Source organism: Gossypium hirsutum, chromosome D13, assembly GCF_007990345.1.
Source record: "Gossypium hirsutum isolate 1008001.06 chromosome D13, Gossypium_hirsutum_v2.1, whole genome shotgun sequence".
NCBI lineage: Eukaryota > Viridiplantae > Streptophyta > Magnoliopsida > Malvales > Malvaceae > Gossypium > Gossypium hirsutum.
In genome coordinates this window covers 3,081,112-3,100,836 of record NC_053449.1, presented here as the reverse complement: position 1 = coordinate 3,100,836, position 19,725 = coordinate 3,081,112, and the positions used below count along the sequence as shown (strand labels likewise).

Below are 19,725 nucleotides of genomic sequence, written 5' to 3'. Positions count from 1 at the left end.
GGAAGGAAAAAAAAAAAGAAAAAATATATATTTTTTAAACCCAGTCGGGTTGACCCGCACCGACCCACACCGACCCGACCCGATCCAACACCCAGCAGCCCCAAAAAAAAACAAAACGCCCAAAAAAAACAAAACAGCAAAAAAAACCAGAATAGCAAAAAAGAACAAAGCAGGCCCAAACCAAGCCCAGCGCAGCCCAACAAGAAGCAGGCCAGCCCAGTCCAGCGTCAGGCCCAGTGCTCAGCAGCCCAGCAGCTTCAGCCCAGTCCTTTGACAACCCAAATTTGGCAGCCCAACATCTATTAGGCCAAGAAGAAGAAAAAGAGAAAAGAGGAAAAGGGGGCTTTTGGTAATTTCATAAATTTTTAAATTTAGTTCATTTATTTAAATATTGTATTATTTCAATTAAATTAGTATTTTTAAAATGGTTTTTTTAGAAATATTGTTACATTTATTTTACTCGTATTTTTTAAAAATAAAAAAATATTTAATGCATAAGTCAACGAACCGATTTAATTTTAAGTCATCGAATTCATTGCTATGTTGGGTGAATATCGATGGCTCGTGTTAAATACGGGACGCCCTTCTAAAAATCGAAAAGATTCAAAATTCCTCGTATTTTAATAAAATTTCTCAGAATCTCGATTAAATATCAAATTGAATCGATTTAACACTAATTCGATGATTTCATCGCCATATAGGGGTGAATATCATAGTTTCGTGTTAAATACGGTATGTTTTTTAAAAAATAAAAATAAAAATTCATGTTTCAAATTTTCGTATTTTCAAATATTACTCGTATTTTAAAATTTTCTGACTTTTAACATTTTCAAGAGTTTTCGTGTTTCACAAATGTTAGTGTTTTAAAATTTTTGTGTTTCAAAAATTTTCATGTTTTCAAAAATTCCCGTGTTAAAAAAATTTTCGTGTTTTCGTGTCATAAAAATTCTCGTGTTTCAAAAATTTTCGTGTTTTCAAAATGTTCATGTTATCGTGTTTTCAAAAAATTCTCGTGTTTTAAAAAAATTTTGCGTGTTTCAAAAATTTTCGTGTTTTCAAAATTTTCATGTTTTTGTGCTTTCAAAAAAAAAATTCTCGTGTTTTTAAAAAAAATCGTGTTTTAAAAAAAATTCATGTTTTCGAAATTTTCGTGTTTTAAAATTTTTCGTGTCATAAAAATTCTCGTGTTTCAAAAATTTTCGTGTTTTCAAAATTTTCATGTTTTCGGGTTTTCAAAAAATTCTCGTGTTTTAAAAAAATTTTCGTGTTTCAAAAAATCTTCGTGTTTTCAAAAATTATTATTTTGTTTCAAAGTTCTCGTGTTTTAAAAACAAAAAAATTCGTTTTCGTGTTTTAAAAATTTTTTAAAAATTTTCGTGTTTCAAAAAATCTTCGTGTTTTCAAAAATTATTATTTTGTTTCAAAGTTCTCGTGTTTTAAAAACAAAAAAAAATGTTTTCTCAAGTTTCAATCGGATCACAATTAAATATTAAATTGAACTTGTATTTTTGAAAATTAAGACAACGCGTGTTTTACGAGATACCAATTTTGGGCGTCGCGAGAGTGCTAATACCTTCCTCGCGCGTAACCGACTCCCGAACCCTAATTTTCTCTGGATTTTTACGTGGACCTGAAATTGCCTCTTTTTTAGAAAAGTTTCAAAATAAATTTTTCTTCTGAAAAGAGAATTTTGTAGATGTCCGATCACACCTGGAAAAAAGATCGGTGGCGACTCCTTTTCAAATAAAGTCGAGATTCAATTTTCAAATTTTCAATAATCACTTCAATTAGCGCCCACACCAAAATTTTTAGGTCGCTACAATGAAAAGACCTTAGTGCTAAACTTGTAGAAATAAAAAAGAAAAGCATGCAACTTTAGAATCCACGGGTTTTATGCTTTTATATTAGATTTGCTTTTATCTTTTCTCTGCAAACAAAATCAGCAAACATATACTGCAGAAAGTAGTGTTTATTTTGTTGTCAAATCAGTAACAAATATACCTTTCCATCCCTAATTGAGTGCAAGATTAGTTTAAAAGCAAAGATTGCTCGTAATATTTTATTTTAACCTCTAATATGCCAGCTGATCTCGTTCTTTTTGGCTTAACCCTATTTTATTTTTCAAATATATAACCTATTTTTCTAAAAAATTTTGAGAAGATTTTTAAAAAATCACGCAATAAATTTGCCGAGAAAACGTAATCAATTTGGGACATAAATTGATAACTTACATATGTAATACTATATTTTTAATATTATACATACATTAATTTACGTATATAAGCTATATTTTACTCAAAAGATCAAACTGATGAGGGTTGGCACGTTGTACTCCGTAACATCCCTAGAGACTTGTTTGACATGGGCAGTGGAAGTAGAGATAACATCGACGACAGATCAGAAACTTTGCCATTTCCAGAACAAAACTTAAACGATAATATCCCTAGTACTAGTGCACAATTTCAATGGGTTCGTCAGGATACGGATGAAGATATTTACTAATAATGATCACTACACCAGAACAGGTTTTTAACGGCATTTTTTAGGCCTTTAGCGGCGCTTTTTAACGCCACTAAAGGCATTTGTGGCGCTTGAGGAAGCGCAACAAAAAATGCCGCTAACGACAACGTCGCTAACTTTTGTGGCACTTACAGAAAAAAAAAGCCGCTAAAGATCATGTTCTTTAGCGGCGCTTAGTAAAAAACGTCGCTAAAGAACATGTTCTTTAGCGGCGCTTATTTCACAAACGCCACTATATGATATGACTTTTAGCGGCACTTTTTTAAAAAACGCCACTAATTTGGGAATTTTTTAAAATAAAATTTTCTGTTTTTTTTTTCAGCCCTCCTGCAACAACAAATCAAAAGCAACCAGATCTAAACTAATCAAAAACAATAAATTTATATAATATTTTAAATTAAACGACTAAAATTATATTAATATCAATAAATAAAAGTGAATTCATACTTTTCTTTACAAAAGCGTTAAAAGTTAAAATGATAAAAATATTTATACAATATACACTATGACGGCGGAAGTTGCGAGTGCTGAAACATCTTCATCATAATCTGAAGCTGCTGTTGAAGTTCGTCGTACTTTTTGCTCTGCTCTGCTTCTCTCGATGCCGCATCTGCTTGAAGTCGTAGCTGTAGTTCTTCAAATTTCTTTTGAACCTCTGCTTCTCTCGCTGCTTCTCTCGCTGTAGCCTCTGCTTCCCTCGCTACCGCCTCTGCTTTAAGTTGTTCCTGAAGTTCTTCATATTTCCTTTGAACCTCAAATGTGGTCGCTTGCATCTGAGCCATCTGGTCTTTTAACATCTGAACTTCAGCTTGAGATTGACTCCCCGAAGCCATGTATTGATGCGAGCTGGATCCAAAATATTGGATTGGGCTGATAAAAGATCATTGAAATCGAACCCGACCATACCTTTCAAGACCCAAAACTTCAGTAATAATCCGGTTATCAATGTCTTCAAGATGAACAAAACTATCACTAGAAGCAATCGCTTCGTACTCCGTCTTTTTATCATTTAGTTTTTCCTAATAAATAAATCACATAGTTAGGAACGCAATATATATTAAAAAAAAACAAATGCAATATAACAATAGTCGCATTACAAGCAATGAATTAAACCATTAGAAAATAAACACTATAAATAACTAAAACAAGTCAAATCGTATTAAGTAAATGTACCATAATTTCACCAGCTTCAGGAGTCATAGCAGATCCATCTTTCTTCTTATGTGTAATTTCAAAAAGTTGAAGGCGTCCAACTTTTTGACCGGACGACCGTTCCTACAATATATATTAAAAATATTATTTAATAGAAAGTTATACATATTTGAGAATATCAAAAAATTAAAAATACCTCTGCCTCAGCTACACATGCAAAACTTCTCGACCCGGCTGTGTGAGTGAATTTTTGTTGCTGCCGGCTACTTTTTCCAACTCGTTCACGATCCTACGTTATAAAATTTTTAGTACGTAAATAGTAAATACTATAAACCAAAATAATTACAATAGTTTGGAAGTACGTCGTACCTCGCCTTTCTTTGAATGCCAAAATCTAACCGCATCTTCCCATTGGTACCTCAACATACCCGGCGGAACATTTTACAATTTCTCATCGAGTGTTGTTTTTATCTTATAATAATTTTTCTTCAAAGTACTTTTATTATCTTTCCATCTTTTTCCCAATGCCTTCTTTACATAAGCATCCGAGACCTCTAAAGCAAACCTCGCCTACAAAAAACTCAAGTTAATAAAGTAAATATAAATTACACTATTTCTCAAGCATTATAGATGACATTAACATTTTGTTACCTTAATATTATCGAGGGCTTGGTTTTTGTTGCTATCGGGCATTTGACGCCATGACTCGTAGTTGATAGGCAACATATTCGCATTTCGTGCTAAAATGCCCATGTATCCTGCTAAAAGCCGAGCTTCTGATCCAACAGGCTGACCAAAACTGTTTCTGCATACCTTGACACGCTCGACTGGATTTAACTTATATAACTCTCTAAGTAGCGTACGTCCTCGACCTTTGCGCGTCCCACCATTTTCAGCTACAAATGGTATATTATAATGTAAGAATTTGAAAAATAAATCAATTATAAGTCAACGCGCATGTAAATTAAATGTAAAATTACTTTGAACTTCCGTAGGATCCTCAGGTGTAATCGGAACATTCAAAGATCCAATTACTGTCTGTTGTTCAGTACTATTTGTTTTTGTCGAGTTTGGATCATTTTGAACAATGCTTTCCCTTACAATTTTTCTTCTAGGCATTTTATCTGCAATACACATAAAATGTAAGTAAACTTAATAACTAATTACAACAATAACAGCACATATAAAATAGTTGAAATATATAATAAAACCAAGATTTAAATTATGATATTACATATAATTAAACACTCGTAAAATCTTACTACATCATTATTCGTAAATATATTCATCCGTATCCTGACGAACCCATTGAAATTGTACACTAGTACTAGGGATATTATTGTTTAAGTTTTGTTCTGAAAATGGCAAAGTTTCTGATCTGTAGTCGATGTTATCTCTACTTCCACTACCCATGTCAAACAAGTCTCTAGGGATGTTACAGAGTACAACGTACCAACCCTCATCAGTTGGATCTTTTGAGTAAAAAACTTATTTGACTTGAGATGAGAATACATACGGCTCATCTATTAGTTGTTGTCCTGTGTGAATCAATCGGTCAAAGTTCACCATTGTAAAACCAAATTGATCTTGCTTGATTCCACGAGCTGTATTAACATCGGCCCAATCACCTCGAAATAAGACAACTTTCCATTTGCCGTAGTAATCCAACTCAATTATGTCAGTGAGATGTCCAAAATATTCCACATTCCCCTCGACAGGATTATTGTCCCTAGCACTAACATAACTTGTAATTGCAGAATTAACAACTATTCCACAATTTTCACGAAGTTAACTAAACTAAAAAAAAACTAAAAAAACCTAAATGCATAAATGATTTAAGGCCATATCATATACATTGTTTCTTTTAAACATTATTTATCAGCTTATTACATTATTTAAGAATTACATTAGAAGGGATTTCCCAGTCTAATGGCAAAGCTTATTTTTTCCTTCTCGTTGACTAAACAAAGTATATTTCAACTAAATCAAGATTCAAATCAAAATATTAAATTTGATTTATTTTAACTGAAGTATGCCTTAGCACAGTTAAACATAAAACAACTACAATCCCCACAAATGAACAAACCAGACTCTGAAAATAAGAATACATTTGACAGTAGCAACCAAACATTTGACAGCAGCCAAATTGAAAACTTAATGGTGCACATCCAATTTCTAATATACTTAATGATTAAACTAAATAGAAAGCATACCAAAACAAACATTGAAAATACATTATCACAATAATATTAAACATAATTAAAAAGTCATTTAAATGCATTAGATCACCTGTCTGCCTACCAATTTGTAATGAAAGCTAGAAACAAGAAAGAAGAACCAAAACTACAAAAGCACGTACAAAAAATGTACACCAAATTAGGAACATATTTAACGATTACAGTGAAATTTATATGCTGCGCACTTTGTAGAACAATATGCTTTGTTTTGGGTCTGTAATGAAGCACTATAGAGAACTATAGAGAACAATTTGCTCTCTCTTATGCAATAGCTCAGTAAATAGTTAATCGTTTGACTCCTAGTATGCTCGTAAAAGGCAGTCAAGCAAGGAAGCAAGAAAGGACAGTGCGATTACAAGCGATTTCTAAAAAAGAATCCACCGGATTCAGTACCAATCAATGCTGGATCCTCAACTTTCCCCTAACTTCATACTATACATAACAATTTAAAACACTGCAAACCCCGAATCAAACTCAATGAAAATAACGAAATTTTTAATTCATGGAAACCCTAGAAGTCGGGTGGGCAAGAGAACAAACCTCAAAAATGGCGATTCCAAGGCTGCCAATTTCGGGAAAGTAGTGGGGCTACTGATTTCTGCTGATTTCGGGTAGAAATTTGGGATTTCGGGAGGAATTTTCTCAAACTCTAAAACGTTAGGGGAGGTTTTTGCTGCTGGGGAAATGAATGACGATCGATCGACCCTCTGCTGGGGAGAAAGGGGGAAATGAAAATCAGAATAAGGGGGAAAACGGGGAAACAACAACGTTTTCGGTAAAATAAACAAACCTTTGAAGGAACGACGACGTTTCGGCTACAAGAAATAAACACTTGCGGTGTTTTAACAAAAACGCCACTAAATACATAAAAAAACGGTCACGTTTTGGTAAACACAAAATAACATTTTTGCGGCGTTTTAAGAGAAGCGCCGCTAAAGTTAGGGGTGAGCAAAACTCGATTCGACTCGAAAAATCGAAAAAAAATCGAATTTCGAGTTAAACGAATCGAGTTATTCGAGTTAATCGAGTTATTCGAATCAACTCGAATTTTTTTTTCGAATTTTGAGTTCGAATCGAGTTGAGTTTTCGAATTCGAATAACTCGAATAATTCGAATATCAAACTATAATATTTTACATTTTTACCCCAAGCTCCCAAACTTTTTTACTTTTCCCTCAAAACTTTTCCTCCTTCCCACTTTCCCCCAAAACTTTTACTCCTCTCCCCTCCTAACCCCCAATCTACCCAAAATCCATTTCCCACCAAGATTTTACTCTCCCATTTACTTTTTCTCAAAATTTTACTCCCAAAAACCCTCAAAACCTTTTATTTTCCCCCAAAATTTTTACTCTCTCCCACTTTTCCCCTAAAACTTTTATTCCCTTCCCATCCCACCTCCCATCTACCCCAAACCCTCCCCTCCAATTTTTTTTAATATTTTCCCTCCAAAATTTTACTCCCCCTATTTACTTTCCCTCAAACTTTTATTCCCCAAAACTTTTTATTTTCCCCTAAACTTTTACTTCTCACCCTTTACTCTCAAATAAAAAATCAAAATTATCCAAAATAATACTAAACATAAATAGTAATAATTTTATTTATATCTACTATTTATATTATTAAATTAAATTTCACATTTTATATTATTTATATTATTGAATTGTTTAGTCATATTGAATGTTTATATTAAAATTGAATTATTAATTATGCCATAAAATATTCGTGTTAAAATTTTATATTGGTATCAATTCCACATTTTATTTTTAAAATAACTTTTATTAAAAAATCATATTTTTACATTTAATATATTTTTAATTCCAAAATACATAGTGACAAGAATATGAAAATAATTGAAACAACTAAGCAAGTAAAGAAGCTAACCAGTATATAAAAAATTAATAAATAAATTATGGTGTGATGAAAGTTATTAAAAAATTTGACTAAGGTGGACAAATTTTATTACGATGGTTGACAATGGTTACAAGGACCCAAAATTATTTTTTAAAATTTAACTCGAACAAATATATTCGATTCAATTCGATTCGAATTCCATCTCACTCGACTCGATTCGAGAAAACTTCAAATAAAGTTAGGATGATAAAATGAGATTTGAAAACTCGATTAACTCGAAAATTTTTTATTCGATTCGATTTGATCGAATGCTCACCCCTAGCTAAAGTAACATCTTTTGCGGCGTTTTAACAAAAACGCCACTAAATACATAAAAAAAGGGTCACGTTTTGGTAAACACAAAATAACATTTTTGCGGCATTTTAAGAGAAGCGCCGCTAAAGTAACATCTTTTGCGGCATTTTAACAAAAACGCCACTAAATACATAAAAAAACGGTCACGTTTTGGTAAACACAAAATAACATTTTTGCGGTGTTTTAAGAGAAGCGCCGCTAAAGCAAGATCTTTTGCGGCGTTTTAACAAAAACGCCACTAAAAACATAAAAACGGTTTCGTTTCGGTCAACACAAAATCCAACAAAACAGCAACGTTTTTATTATAACCCATTGAAATTTTGCGGCGTTTTCAACGCAGCGCCGCTAAAGGCTGACATTTTTCGGCATTTTACAAAAAACGCCACTAATAAATCCTACACCACGGAAGCGTTTTATTAAAACAGAATCACATTTTGCTGCGTTTTTAATCTAGCGCCGCTAAAGGCTGACCTTTTGCGGCATTTTGGCAAAAACGCCAGTAAGAAATCCCACAAAACGACAAGATTTTTATTGAAACAAAATCACATTTTGCGGCGTTTTTGACATAGCGCCGCTAAAGGATGATCTTTTGCGGCGTTTTACCAAAAACGCCAGTAAGAAATCTTACAGAACGGCAACCTTTTTATTGAAACAAAATCACATTTTACGGCGTTTTCAGCTTAGCGCCGGGAAAGCCCAAACTTTTACGGCGTTTTACCCAAAACGCCACTAATATATCCTATAGAACGCCACCGTTTTTATTGAAACAAAATTCCTTTAAATTAAATTTGTTTCTATATTTCAAAGTTTTAATTATTTCGTAAATTCCTTTCAATTAAATTTATTCTGTTCAACGCTATATATTTAATTTGTAAAATTTTATAATTGTGTATGAAAATAATTTTTAATAATATGAAAACTGGAGCTGGATATATATGTTTTCTTGATGAAGAATACGTAGTTTTTTGTATTAAAGAAGACAAAGCTGATAATGTTACGATAGAATCGAACAAATTAGAAGGATCAAAACAATCCGAAAAAAGTTCATGATTGGTTAATAGAAATTAAGGATATATAATTCTATTCCTTTGACTCTTAATTTTAATTACTTCAAGTATTCGTGTCTAAAACTTGTTTCAAACACACCCACGAACATATGACATTCTAAGAACCCTACAAGTAAGGGTCAAAAAAGCTTGATTAGATAACACTAATCAATCTAAACCCTAAACACATAGCCCTTAAATCCTTTAAACCCTAAACCCAAAATCATAATCTTTAAACCTAGCCTAGACCCTAAACCCCAACTCATAAACCTTAAACCCCAACCCGTAAACCCTAAACTGTAAACCATAATCACTAAAGCCATAATTCACATAAACCTTAATTAAACCCTAAACTCTGACCCTAAACAATTAAACCATAAAACCATGCATAATACCTAAACCCTAAATCTTATACCTTAAACCATAAACCCTAAACTATAATGATAATTAATTCAATATTTTAAAAATAATACTATCTCTGTTACGATTATATAAGAAACTATTTAATATATAAATTAAAAATAACCATTCCTGTACCCAATAAACTTAATTTAAAATTATTTTAAACAACAGTCTCTTCATTTTTCCCGTTTTTAATAAATATTTTTATATATTTTTACATATTTTTACTTTCAAAATTTTTTGTACGTGTCATTATTTTTTACTAAATAATTTAAAATATTTTAATTAATATTTTCTTAAAAAATAGAGCATTAGCGGCGCTTCTTCAAAAACGCCGCTAAATCCCCAACCAAAGACTCGAAAACTAAGAAAACGATGTCGTTGGGCTTAGGTTTTTTGCGGCGCTTTTACAAAAACGCCACCAAAGCCTCCCAAACTAAGAAAAACGACGTCGTTAGGCTTAGGTTTTTTGCGGCTATTTTTAAAAAACGCCGCTAAAACCCTGAGCATTAGCAGCGCTTTCCCAAAAACGCCACCAAAGCCTCGAAAACTAAGAAAATGATGTCGTTGGGCTTAGGTCTTTTGCGGCGCTTTTTAAAAAACGCCGCTAAAGCCCTGAGAATTACCTGCGCTTCTCCAAAAACGCCACCAAAGCCTCGAAAACTAAGAAAACGACGTCGTTTGGCTTAGGTTTTTTGCGGCGCTTTTTAAAAAACGCCGCTAATGCTCATTGTTAACGGCGTTTTTGTAGAAGCGCCGGTAATACTGATATTAAGCGGCGTTTTTTTTAAATCGCCGCTACTGCTTAATTTTTAGCGGCGTTTGTTGTCCAATCGCCGCTAAAAGCGCCGCTAAAAGTTTGTTTTGGTGTAGTGGATATAGTAAGATTTTACGATTGTTTAATTATATGTAACTTACATTAGTATTAAATCTTTGTCTCATTATATATTTCAACTATTTTATATGTGTTGTTATTGTTGTAATTAGTAATTAAGTTTAATTACATTTTATGTGTATTGCAGATAAAATGCCTAGAAGAAAAATTATAAGGGAAAGCATTGTTCAAAACGATCCAAACTCGACAGAAACAAATAGTACTGAACAACAGACAGCAATTGGATCTTTGAATGTTCCGATTGCACTTGAGGATCCTACGGAAGTTCAAAGTAATTTTACATTTAATTTACATGCGTGTTGACTTATAATTGATTTATTTTTCAAATTCTTATATTATAATATACCATTTGTAGCTGAAAATGGTGGGACGCGCAGAGGTCGAGGACGTACGCTACTTAGAGAGTTATACGAGTCAGATCCAGTCGAGCGTGTCAAGGTATGCAGAAACAGTTTTGGTCAGCCTGTTGGATCAGAAGCTCGACTTTTAGCAGGATACATGGGCATTTTAGCACGAAATGTTAATATGTTGCCTATCAACTACGAGTCATGGCGTCAAATGCCCAATAGCAACAAAAACCAAGCCCTCGATAATATTTAGGTAACAAAATGTTAATGTCATCTGTAATGCTTGGGAAATAGTTTCATTTATATTTACTTTATTAACTTGTGTTTTTTGTAGGCGGGGTTTGCTTTAGAGGTATCGGATGCTTATGTAAAAAAGGCATTGGGAAAAAGATGGAGAGACAATAAAAGTACTTTGAAGAAAAATTATTATAAGACAAAACAACCCTCGATGAGAAATTGCAAAATGTCCCGCCGGGTATGTTGAGGTACCAATAGGAAGATGCAGTTAGATTTTGACATTCTCAGAAAGGCGAGGTACGACGTACTTCTAAACTATTGTAATTATTTTGGTTTATAGTATTTACTATTTACGTACTAAAAATTTTATAACGTAGGATCGTGAAGGAGTTGGAAAAAGCAGCCGGCGGCAACAAAAATTCACTCACACAGCTGGGTCGAGAAGTTTTGCATGTGTAGTTGAGGCGGAGGTATTTTTAATTTTTTAATATTCTCAAATATGTATAACTTTCTATTAAATAATATTTTTACTATTATATTGTAGGAACGGTCGTCCGGTTAAAAAGTTGGACTCCTTCAACTTTTTGAAATTACACATAAGAAGAAAGATGGATCTGCTATGACTCCTGAAGCTGGTGAAATTATGGTACGTTTACTTAATACGATTTGACTTGTTTTAGTTATTTATAGTGTTTATTTTCTAATGGTTTAATTCATTGCTTGTAATGCGACTATTGTTATATTGCATTTGTTTTTTTTAATATATATTGCGTTCCTAACTATGTGATTTATTTATTAGGAAAAACTAAAGGAAAAAAAGACGGAGTACGAAGCGATTACTTCTAGTGATAGTTTTGTTCATCTTGAATACATTGATAACCGGATTATTACTGAAGTTTTGGGTCCTGAAAAGTATGGTCGGGTTCGATTTCAAGGATCTTTTATCAGCCTAACCCAATATTTTGGATCCAGCTCGCACTAATACATGGCTTCGGGGAGTCAATCTCAAGCTGAAGTTCAGAGGTTCAAAGGAAATATGAAGAACTTCAGCAACAACTTAAAGCAGAGGCGGCAGCGAGGGAAGCAGAGGCTACAGCAAGAGAAGCAGAGGCCGCAGTGAGAGAAGCAACGAGAGAAGCAGCAATAGAAGTAGATGGTTCAAAAGAAATATGAAGAACTACAGCTACGACTTCAAAAAGATGCGGCATCGAGAGAAGCAGAGCAGAGCAAAAAGTACGACGAACTTCAACAGCAACTTCAGATTATGATGAAGATGTTTCAGCAGTCGCAACTTCCGCCGTCATAGTGTATATTGCATAAATATTTTTATCATTTTAACTTTTAACGTTTTTGTAAAGAAAAGTATGAATTCACTTTTATTTATATCAATTAATATTATTTTAGTCATTTAATTTGAAATATTATATAAATTTATTGTTTTTGGTTGCTTTAGATCTGGTTGCTTTTGATTTGTTGTTGCAGGAGGGCTGAAAAAAACAGAAAATTTTATTTTAAAAAAATCCCAAAATTAGTGGCGTTTTTTAAAAAAGCGCCGCTAAAAGTCATATCAAATAGTGGCGTTTGTGAAATAAACGCCGCTAAAGAACACTACTTTTAGCGGCGTTTTCCTCCCAAGCACCGCTAAAGAACATGATCTTTAGCGGCGTTTTCTTCCTAAGCGCCGCTAAAGAATATGATCTTTAGCGGCGTTTTTTCCTAAGCGCCGCTAAAGAACATGATCTTTAGCGGCGTTTATTTTCTTAGCGCCGCTAAAGAACATGCTAAAGAACATGTTCTTTAGCGGCGTTTTTTTCTGTAAGCGCCGCAAAAGTTAGCGATGTTGTCGTTAGTGGCATTTTTTGTGGCGCTTCTTCAAGCGCCGCAAATGCCTTTAGTGGCGTTAAAAAGCGCCGCTAAAAGCCTAAAAAAACGCCGCTAAAAACCTGTTCTGGTGTAGTGCTGTTTTAATGGTTTGACGACAAGATTGAACAATATTATCTAATTAAATTATTATTTTTTAATTTGTTCTTAATCCTAATTATTTTAAAGTATATATGTTATATTATATCATGAATTTCACAGATCCTCATTTACCAATTGCTTTGTTTTTGTGTTCTTAAAGAAAAGATTGTATGAAACAGGGTCGCAACGTCATTCTGTATCCCTTTCCAATTATTTAATGACATTTCAGTAATTTTTTCTATATCATTGATACATAATTTTGATAATTTTTTTAACCTGAACTTTGAAACATGAGTCCCAAACCCAAACCTTGAAACATGAACTCAAATTCAAAACCCCAAACCCCAAATCCTAAACCTAGAAGTCAGAACCTTAAACTCTAAACTCTAAATCAAGAGACCAAGTTTAGGGTTCGAGGTTCAAGGTTTAGAGTTTCGGATTCGAGATTTTGAAATTAGGTTTCAAGGTTCAAGTTAAAAAATTACCAAAATTATGTATCAACGACATGAAAAAAATTACTGAAATACCGTTAAGTGATTAAAAAAAATATAAGATGACGTGATATCTCTATTTCATACAATACTTTCTGTGTGTTCCTATAAGGCTTGACACATGTAACAACTGTTGTAAAGCTGAAGGTAACAAACAATTTAAATGGGTTTTAATTTATGACTATATCTAACTAATTATTTATAAAATAAAAATTAAGATCTATCGTGACAAAATATTATAATAATATCAAATAAATAAGAAGGATGAATCATTCTTTTGCTACATTTGATAATCTACCTTTTAGGCTCAAAATCTTTAATTAATATACTCAGATGTACAAGACTTTATGCATCAATTTTCATAAGTGTAATGGATGAATACATTATGCTTCTATATTCACATTTTTTTTTTCTTAGGGGAGGCTCAGTCGGATGTTTTTGTTTCTTGGGGTCAAAATGTCGAGCATCCTGTAAAATAACGGTAAATTGTGGCACCAAACGCTATACAACATTCTTCGATACTTACAAGAGGATAATGATGATATAGTGCACTTTGTAGGTAATGGAGAGGGGTGTTGTTAATGGCTATATCTCACATCGGTTAAGCACAAGTTATTAAAAGGATTTTTATATAGCTTTACTTTTTGTTTTCATCGAGTAATTGGGTTATAGACCTATCATATGTGTATGTTGTCCATTTGGTTCATGTACTACATGTATTTCTTTAAAAATCTAGAACATACATATATTTTTTCTTGTTGAGCACGGAAATGGTGGGATAGGGTTTCCCTTAAATTCTATTGTTTTTTTTCCTCTTAAATCACTTTAGAATTTTGAAAATTGAAAACGGAAATAGAATAGGATGAAAAAGATAGAAAATCAATAAAAGAAGGTGAGTAGAAAAATTTATTAGACACCGGGATCGAGGGTATCTAATAAGTTCTACCTACTATTGGATTTGAACAAATGACTTCAACCGTATGAAAGCAATACTCTAGCCGCTGAGTTAAGTATGTCATTTATTATCATAAGGCATCATAAAGAGAAAAAAAAAAGGGACCTATTACATCGATGGATTATAAATTTAATATTACTTCTAAGCAATACCAATCACACGGACCAAATGGGTATGATTATGATGTTGGATCATGTAATATTCATCTTGACAAGAAATTATCTACATAATATGATAAAATATGTATCACAAATACAAGGGCTACAGCTCAATTGGTAGAGCACCTCGTTTACATGTGCGCCAATATTTTTCAGGGAAGTATATCATACAATCAAAAGAATTGATCTTTTTGAGAAATTGAAGTCAAAAATTCTATCTGGGAATTTGGGTTTTAAGCGGGACCGACTGTAACTCCCCCAAACTTTCCTGGGAATTGATCTTACTGTGATTTCCCTTAAAAGAGCAGCACCAATGGAGTTTCATCTTCTTTATTCAAATGTACGAATATTGAAACACTATGTTAAACTTAGGGGACGACGTCCACTACACAATTATACCAATAAAAGTGAATTTGTTTCTAAAATAAAAGATTTACCACAACGCAGTAAATTTTTTATTTCTAAATTCTTTATTTATTTTCCAGTAGCTTATTATCCAACACATTTAGTTATAAAGAGAGTTACAACTCACTTATGTTCCAAGTCTAACATAAGAGTTTCTTCTTTGGAAAAACAAGAAAAAGAACATTAATTTAGACTAGTAGTTTATATCTTGTCTAGGTTGTTGGTATTGAAAAAAAAATGATTTCGTTTTACATCATTGAAAGGGATTCTTTATTAAATAAATAAAATAAAATATTAATTTTTAAATATATTTTGAAAAATACATTTAATTTTAAGCTAGGTTTAATTATGAATTTCGTCCTTCTATTTTATGAGAATTAAGAAATTAATCTCTCTATTTTAATTTATTGGCATTTGATGTTCATACTTGACTAAAACCGAAAATTTAATCAAATTGTTGGTACGTAATCTTGAACCGTTGATTTTTATTAATTTATACTATATAAATCGTTATATCGATTTTGATTTAAAAGACAAGATTTAGTAATATTATCTAATTAAATTGTTTTTTTAATTTTATAAAATATAAAAATCAAACTAAATTCCAAAAAATCCGTCTACCCAATTGTCAATTTTGGGTGTAATCCTAAAAGCAAATCCAACATCTACGAAATTGCTGAGGCAAACAAAACTGTTACATTACACCTTTATAACTAAAAGTGGAGAAATTATTTTATTTACTCTTCTAAACACATTATTAATAGTTTATTTTTAATTATTTAATAATTTGTTTATGTTATAGACATATAATTTTAATAATTTTTTATTTTGAAGTTTAAAATCTAAATTTAGAACCTTAAATCTTAACCTGGCCTCTTGAATCTCGAATCTTGAATCAATTTCTAAATTTAAACTTTAAATTCAAACCTGAATTCTAAACTTGATTTGGGGTTTAGGGTTTGAGATTTAATATTAGGGTTCAAGATTCGAGATTAAAATTTAAAGTTCGAGATTTAAAATTAAGGTTTAAGGTTTGAAGCTCAATATTTAAGATAAAAAAATTATAAAAATTATATGTTAATGAAATGAAAAAAATTACTAAAACATCAATGGCGGAAAGTTTGATAAAATAAATTCTCATAAAAAGTTATTACAGGGCATCTTCGACGAGCAAACAAAGAAAATGAAACCGAAAACAATCGTCAAAGGTAATCCAAATCCAACAAACCCAACTTGTTCGCTATTTTCATGGAATCTAATCTCTTGTTAAAAGAACAGCCCGAAACCCCAAAAGCAACTGCCATTCAACCTCTAACACTCCACTCTTCCACGTGTCTTCTACCCCTGCCTTTTATTTCCCTCACTCTTAAGCAATCTTTTTATCATGCTTTAATCCTGGTTTTAGTGCTTCTGCTATACCCAAATTTAGGATTTCATCCTTTTTACTTTAATTTGACTTAATTTAACCATTCTTTTATACTGATATATGTCGCTAAAATGATGATCAACGAACTCTAGCATTAAACTAGTATGTAAATTTATTATTGGTGTTAGAGTTTGTGTGACTCGAATCTCATCATTTATAAATATAATAATAAAATAAGTTTTTAATAATATTCTTACGTTATGAGAACAAACAAATATTTTTTTTGAAAGGGTTATTATTACAAATAGAATTCAAACAACTGATTATAGAATTACGCATAATGGCTTTTTTGATCCTCCAACTTTAAAAAAAGTTATTCTAACTCTATTTAATTTTTCACCTCTTTTACCTTTAAACTTTTATTTTTTTGTCTGATCACCTCAAAATAGATGAAAAAGTTAACTTTGTTTACGTGATATTAGAGGTGCTCATGGGTCGGGCGATATGTCAGCAATTAATTAATTTTTTTAAATTTAAAATATTAAAAAAATTACAATTTTTATACTTTTTAAATTATTTTTTATCTTTAAAAATATTTTTAAAATTTGAAAAAATTAATTAAATGTTGACATGTCATCTACATATATGTCACATCAGCAGAACTAAAAGACATTAATTTTTTATCCATTTTTGGGTGATTTGACAAAAAAAACGTAAATTTAAAGGCTAAAAAAATGAAAATTTAAATAAATGACTAAAATAATTTTTTTATAAAATTAGAAGGTTAATTAAGTCATTATACCATAAAATTAAATTAATACAAATCAAATGAATGACAAACCGAACAAAACTAAAGGTAATCTAGTTAAAAACTTATACGTAACATACGTCCATGTTGAAACTAGAGACCTAAATATTTCAATCGTATATTGTAAAACTCAAATTTAAGTAGTCAGTTAATTCCAATAAAACCCGACCTAACATAATAAAAATTGAACCAAATCGAAATCAAAAGCAACAATTTTTAGTTTTATCGAATTTTCTGCGCAGCCTTAATAACATTGGCTGCTAATTCTAGTAATCAATTTGCACGTTATAACAGCATTAAATCTCAAATTATACTAAATTATTTAAAGTAGAGGTATTAAATATTAAATTTTAACATAGTTGAAGGATTAAAATTGATAATTAAAACTTTCAAAACCCCCAAAATATCCTCATGACTGTTAGCTTTGAAAATTTAAAGTACCCCACCGGCCATGAATGGTGCCTTTAAATAACGCGCCTTCGTTTCCCGTTTCCTCTGCAACTTTCACTTTTTTTTTCCAAAAAAAAAAAATGGAATACCGCAATGTTTTTCCCATTTTTGTTATTTTTTCCTTTTTCATCGTTGGCGTGATTTGTACGGAGACTTTCTCGGCGGAGGGATTTGAAGTTGATCCGTTGATCGAACAAGTAACGGACGGTCACGAAGGAGCCGAGCCGCAGCTGCTGACGGCGGAGCATCACTTCTCGCTGTTCAAGAAGCGGTTCAAGAAGTCGTACGGATCACAAAAGGAGCACGATTATAGGTTCAAGATTTTTCAGGTTAACCTGAGACGAGCGGCGCGTCATCAGAATCTTGACCCGTCTGCGACTCACGGGGTGACTCAGTTCTCCGATTTGACTCCAGGCGAGTTCAGAAAGGCATATTTGGGATTAAGGAGATTGAGATTGCCTAAAGATGCAACTGAGGCTCCGATTTTGCCTACCGATAATTTGCCTCAAGATTTTGACTGGAGAGAAAAAGGAGCTGTGACACCCGTCAAAAATCAGGTTTCTACTTCTGTTTTTTTTTTTTTAAATTTATAAGTTTTAGTTTTATGAATGATATATGAATTTATTATATGTTTTGTGATTAGGGTTCATGCGGATCATGCTGGTCTTTTAGTACAACAGGAGCCTTGGAAGGAGCTAACTTTTTGGCAACTGGGAAACTTGTGAGCCTCAGCGAGCAACAGCTCGTGGATTGTGATCACGAGGTTCCATTTCTTTTACCCTTTTTTCTTCCATGTTTTTAATATATACACACACTTTGAATTTAGGTAAATAATGGATGTGAGGAAATAAAAAATATTTTGGATTAATGTGTGAAATATTAGAATGATTTGAAAATTTTACATACATGCCTGATTAAAATATAATTACGTTAATAAATTCAGATTAGTAAAATAGTAATCATGCAAAAACAGAAAGGGGAACTGATAAGACACATATTTTACCATATTAGAGCCCTGTCCACGTCATATACATGTTGGACGTTTTGCATAGATGACAATGTATAAGCAATGATTGTGCTGCAATTATAAATTCAATTGTTTACTTGGATGTTTGGTTTGCAGTGTGATCCAGAAGAAGCAGGTTCATGTGATTCTGGATGCAATGGGGGGTTAATGAATAGTGCTTTTGAGTATACCCTCAAAGCTGGTGGACTAATGCGTGAGGAGGACTACCCTTACACCGGCACTGATCGAGGGACCTGCAAATTTGACAACACCAAGGTTGCTGCCAAGGTGGCCAACTTCAGTGTTGTTTCTTTAGATGAAGATCAAATCGCTGCTAATCTTTTCAAGAATGGTCCTCTTGCAGGTAAATGCATATAAACATTCATCACAGTGGACCTATCAATTCTGGTCTCAACCCGAAAACCCGATTCAATCCAATTTAATTGTAGAAAGTCAACAACTCATATTCATCGAACCCGAACTTGAAATAACAAGAATAAGTAGCCTTGATTTGAGTAGAACTCAACCCGCAAACCCGAATGATTTGAGCCAGAAATGATCTGAAGAGTTTAAGACCCAAATTGACCCAAAACAATGATGAGTAGTTTCTAATGATTGTTGATGTGTTTCTTTTGTTTTGATTGCAGTGGCTATCAATGCGGTGTTCATGCAGACCTACATTGGGGGAGTTTCTTGCCCATATATCTGCTCTAAACGCCTTGACCATGGAGTATTGTTGGTGGGGTATGGTTCAGCTGGTTATGCTCCAGTTCGCATGAAGGATAAACCGTACTGGATTATCAAGAATTCATGGGGTGAAAACTGGGGAGAGAATGGGTTTTATAGGATCTGCAGGGGTCGTAATATTTGTGGAGTAGATTCCATGGTTTCAACTGTTGCTGCCGTCAATACCAACTCAGAGTAGGGTTGGGTGCAGAGCTCTTCTTTTACGAACAGTTGCTTTGTATATATGTATCTCGTTACAATTAATTTGGGTTCATTATGTTTCTCAATCGGGTTTACACGTGTTTATTAGTGCAAGTTTAATGAATTAACCTTTTTTTTATGAAATTCTTAGCTTTTA

The 19,725-nt window shown here is 32.5% G+C and overlaps 1 protein-coding gene across 1 annotated transcript; it reads left to right on the top strand.

Moving 5' to 3' along the window:
• Positions 1–17,682: 17,682 nt before the first annotated feature.
• LOC107920206 (cysteine proteinase RD19a-like) lies at positions 17,683–19,712 on the top strand. Its single transcript, NM_001327170.1, is given in 4 exon segments — positions 17,683–18,192; positions 18,279–18,398; positions 18,759–19,005; positions 19,289–19,712. Coding segments are annotated over 4 exon segments (1,122 nt in total). The 5' UTR covers positions 17,683–17,715; the 3' UTR covers positions 19,567–19,712.
• The last annotated feature ends 13 nt before the right edge of the window (positions 19,713–19,725 follow it).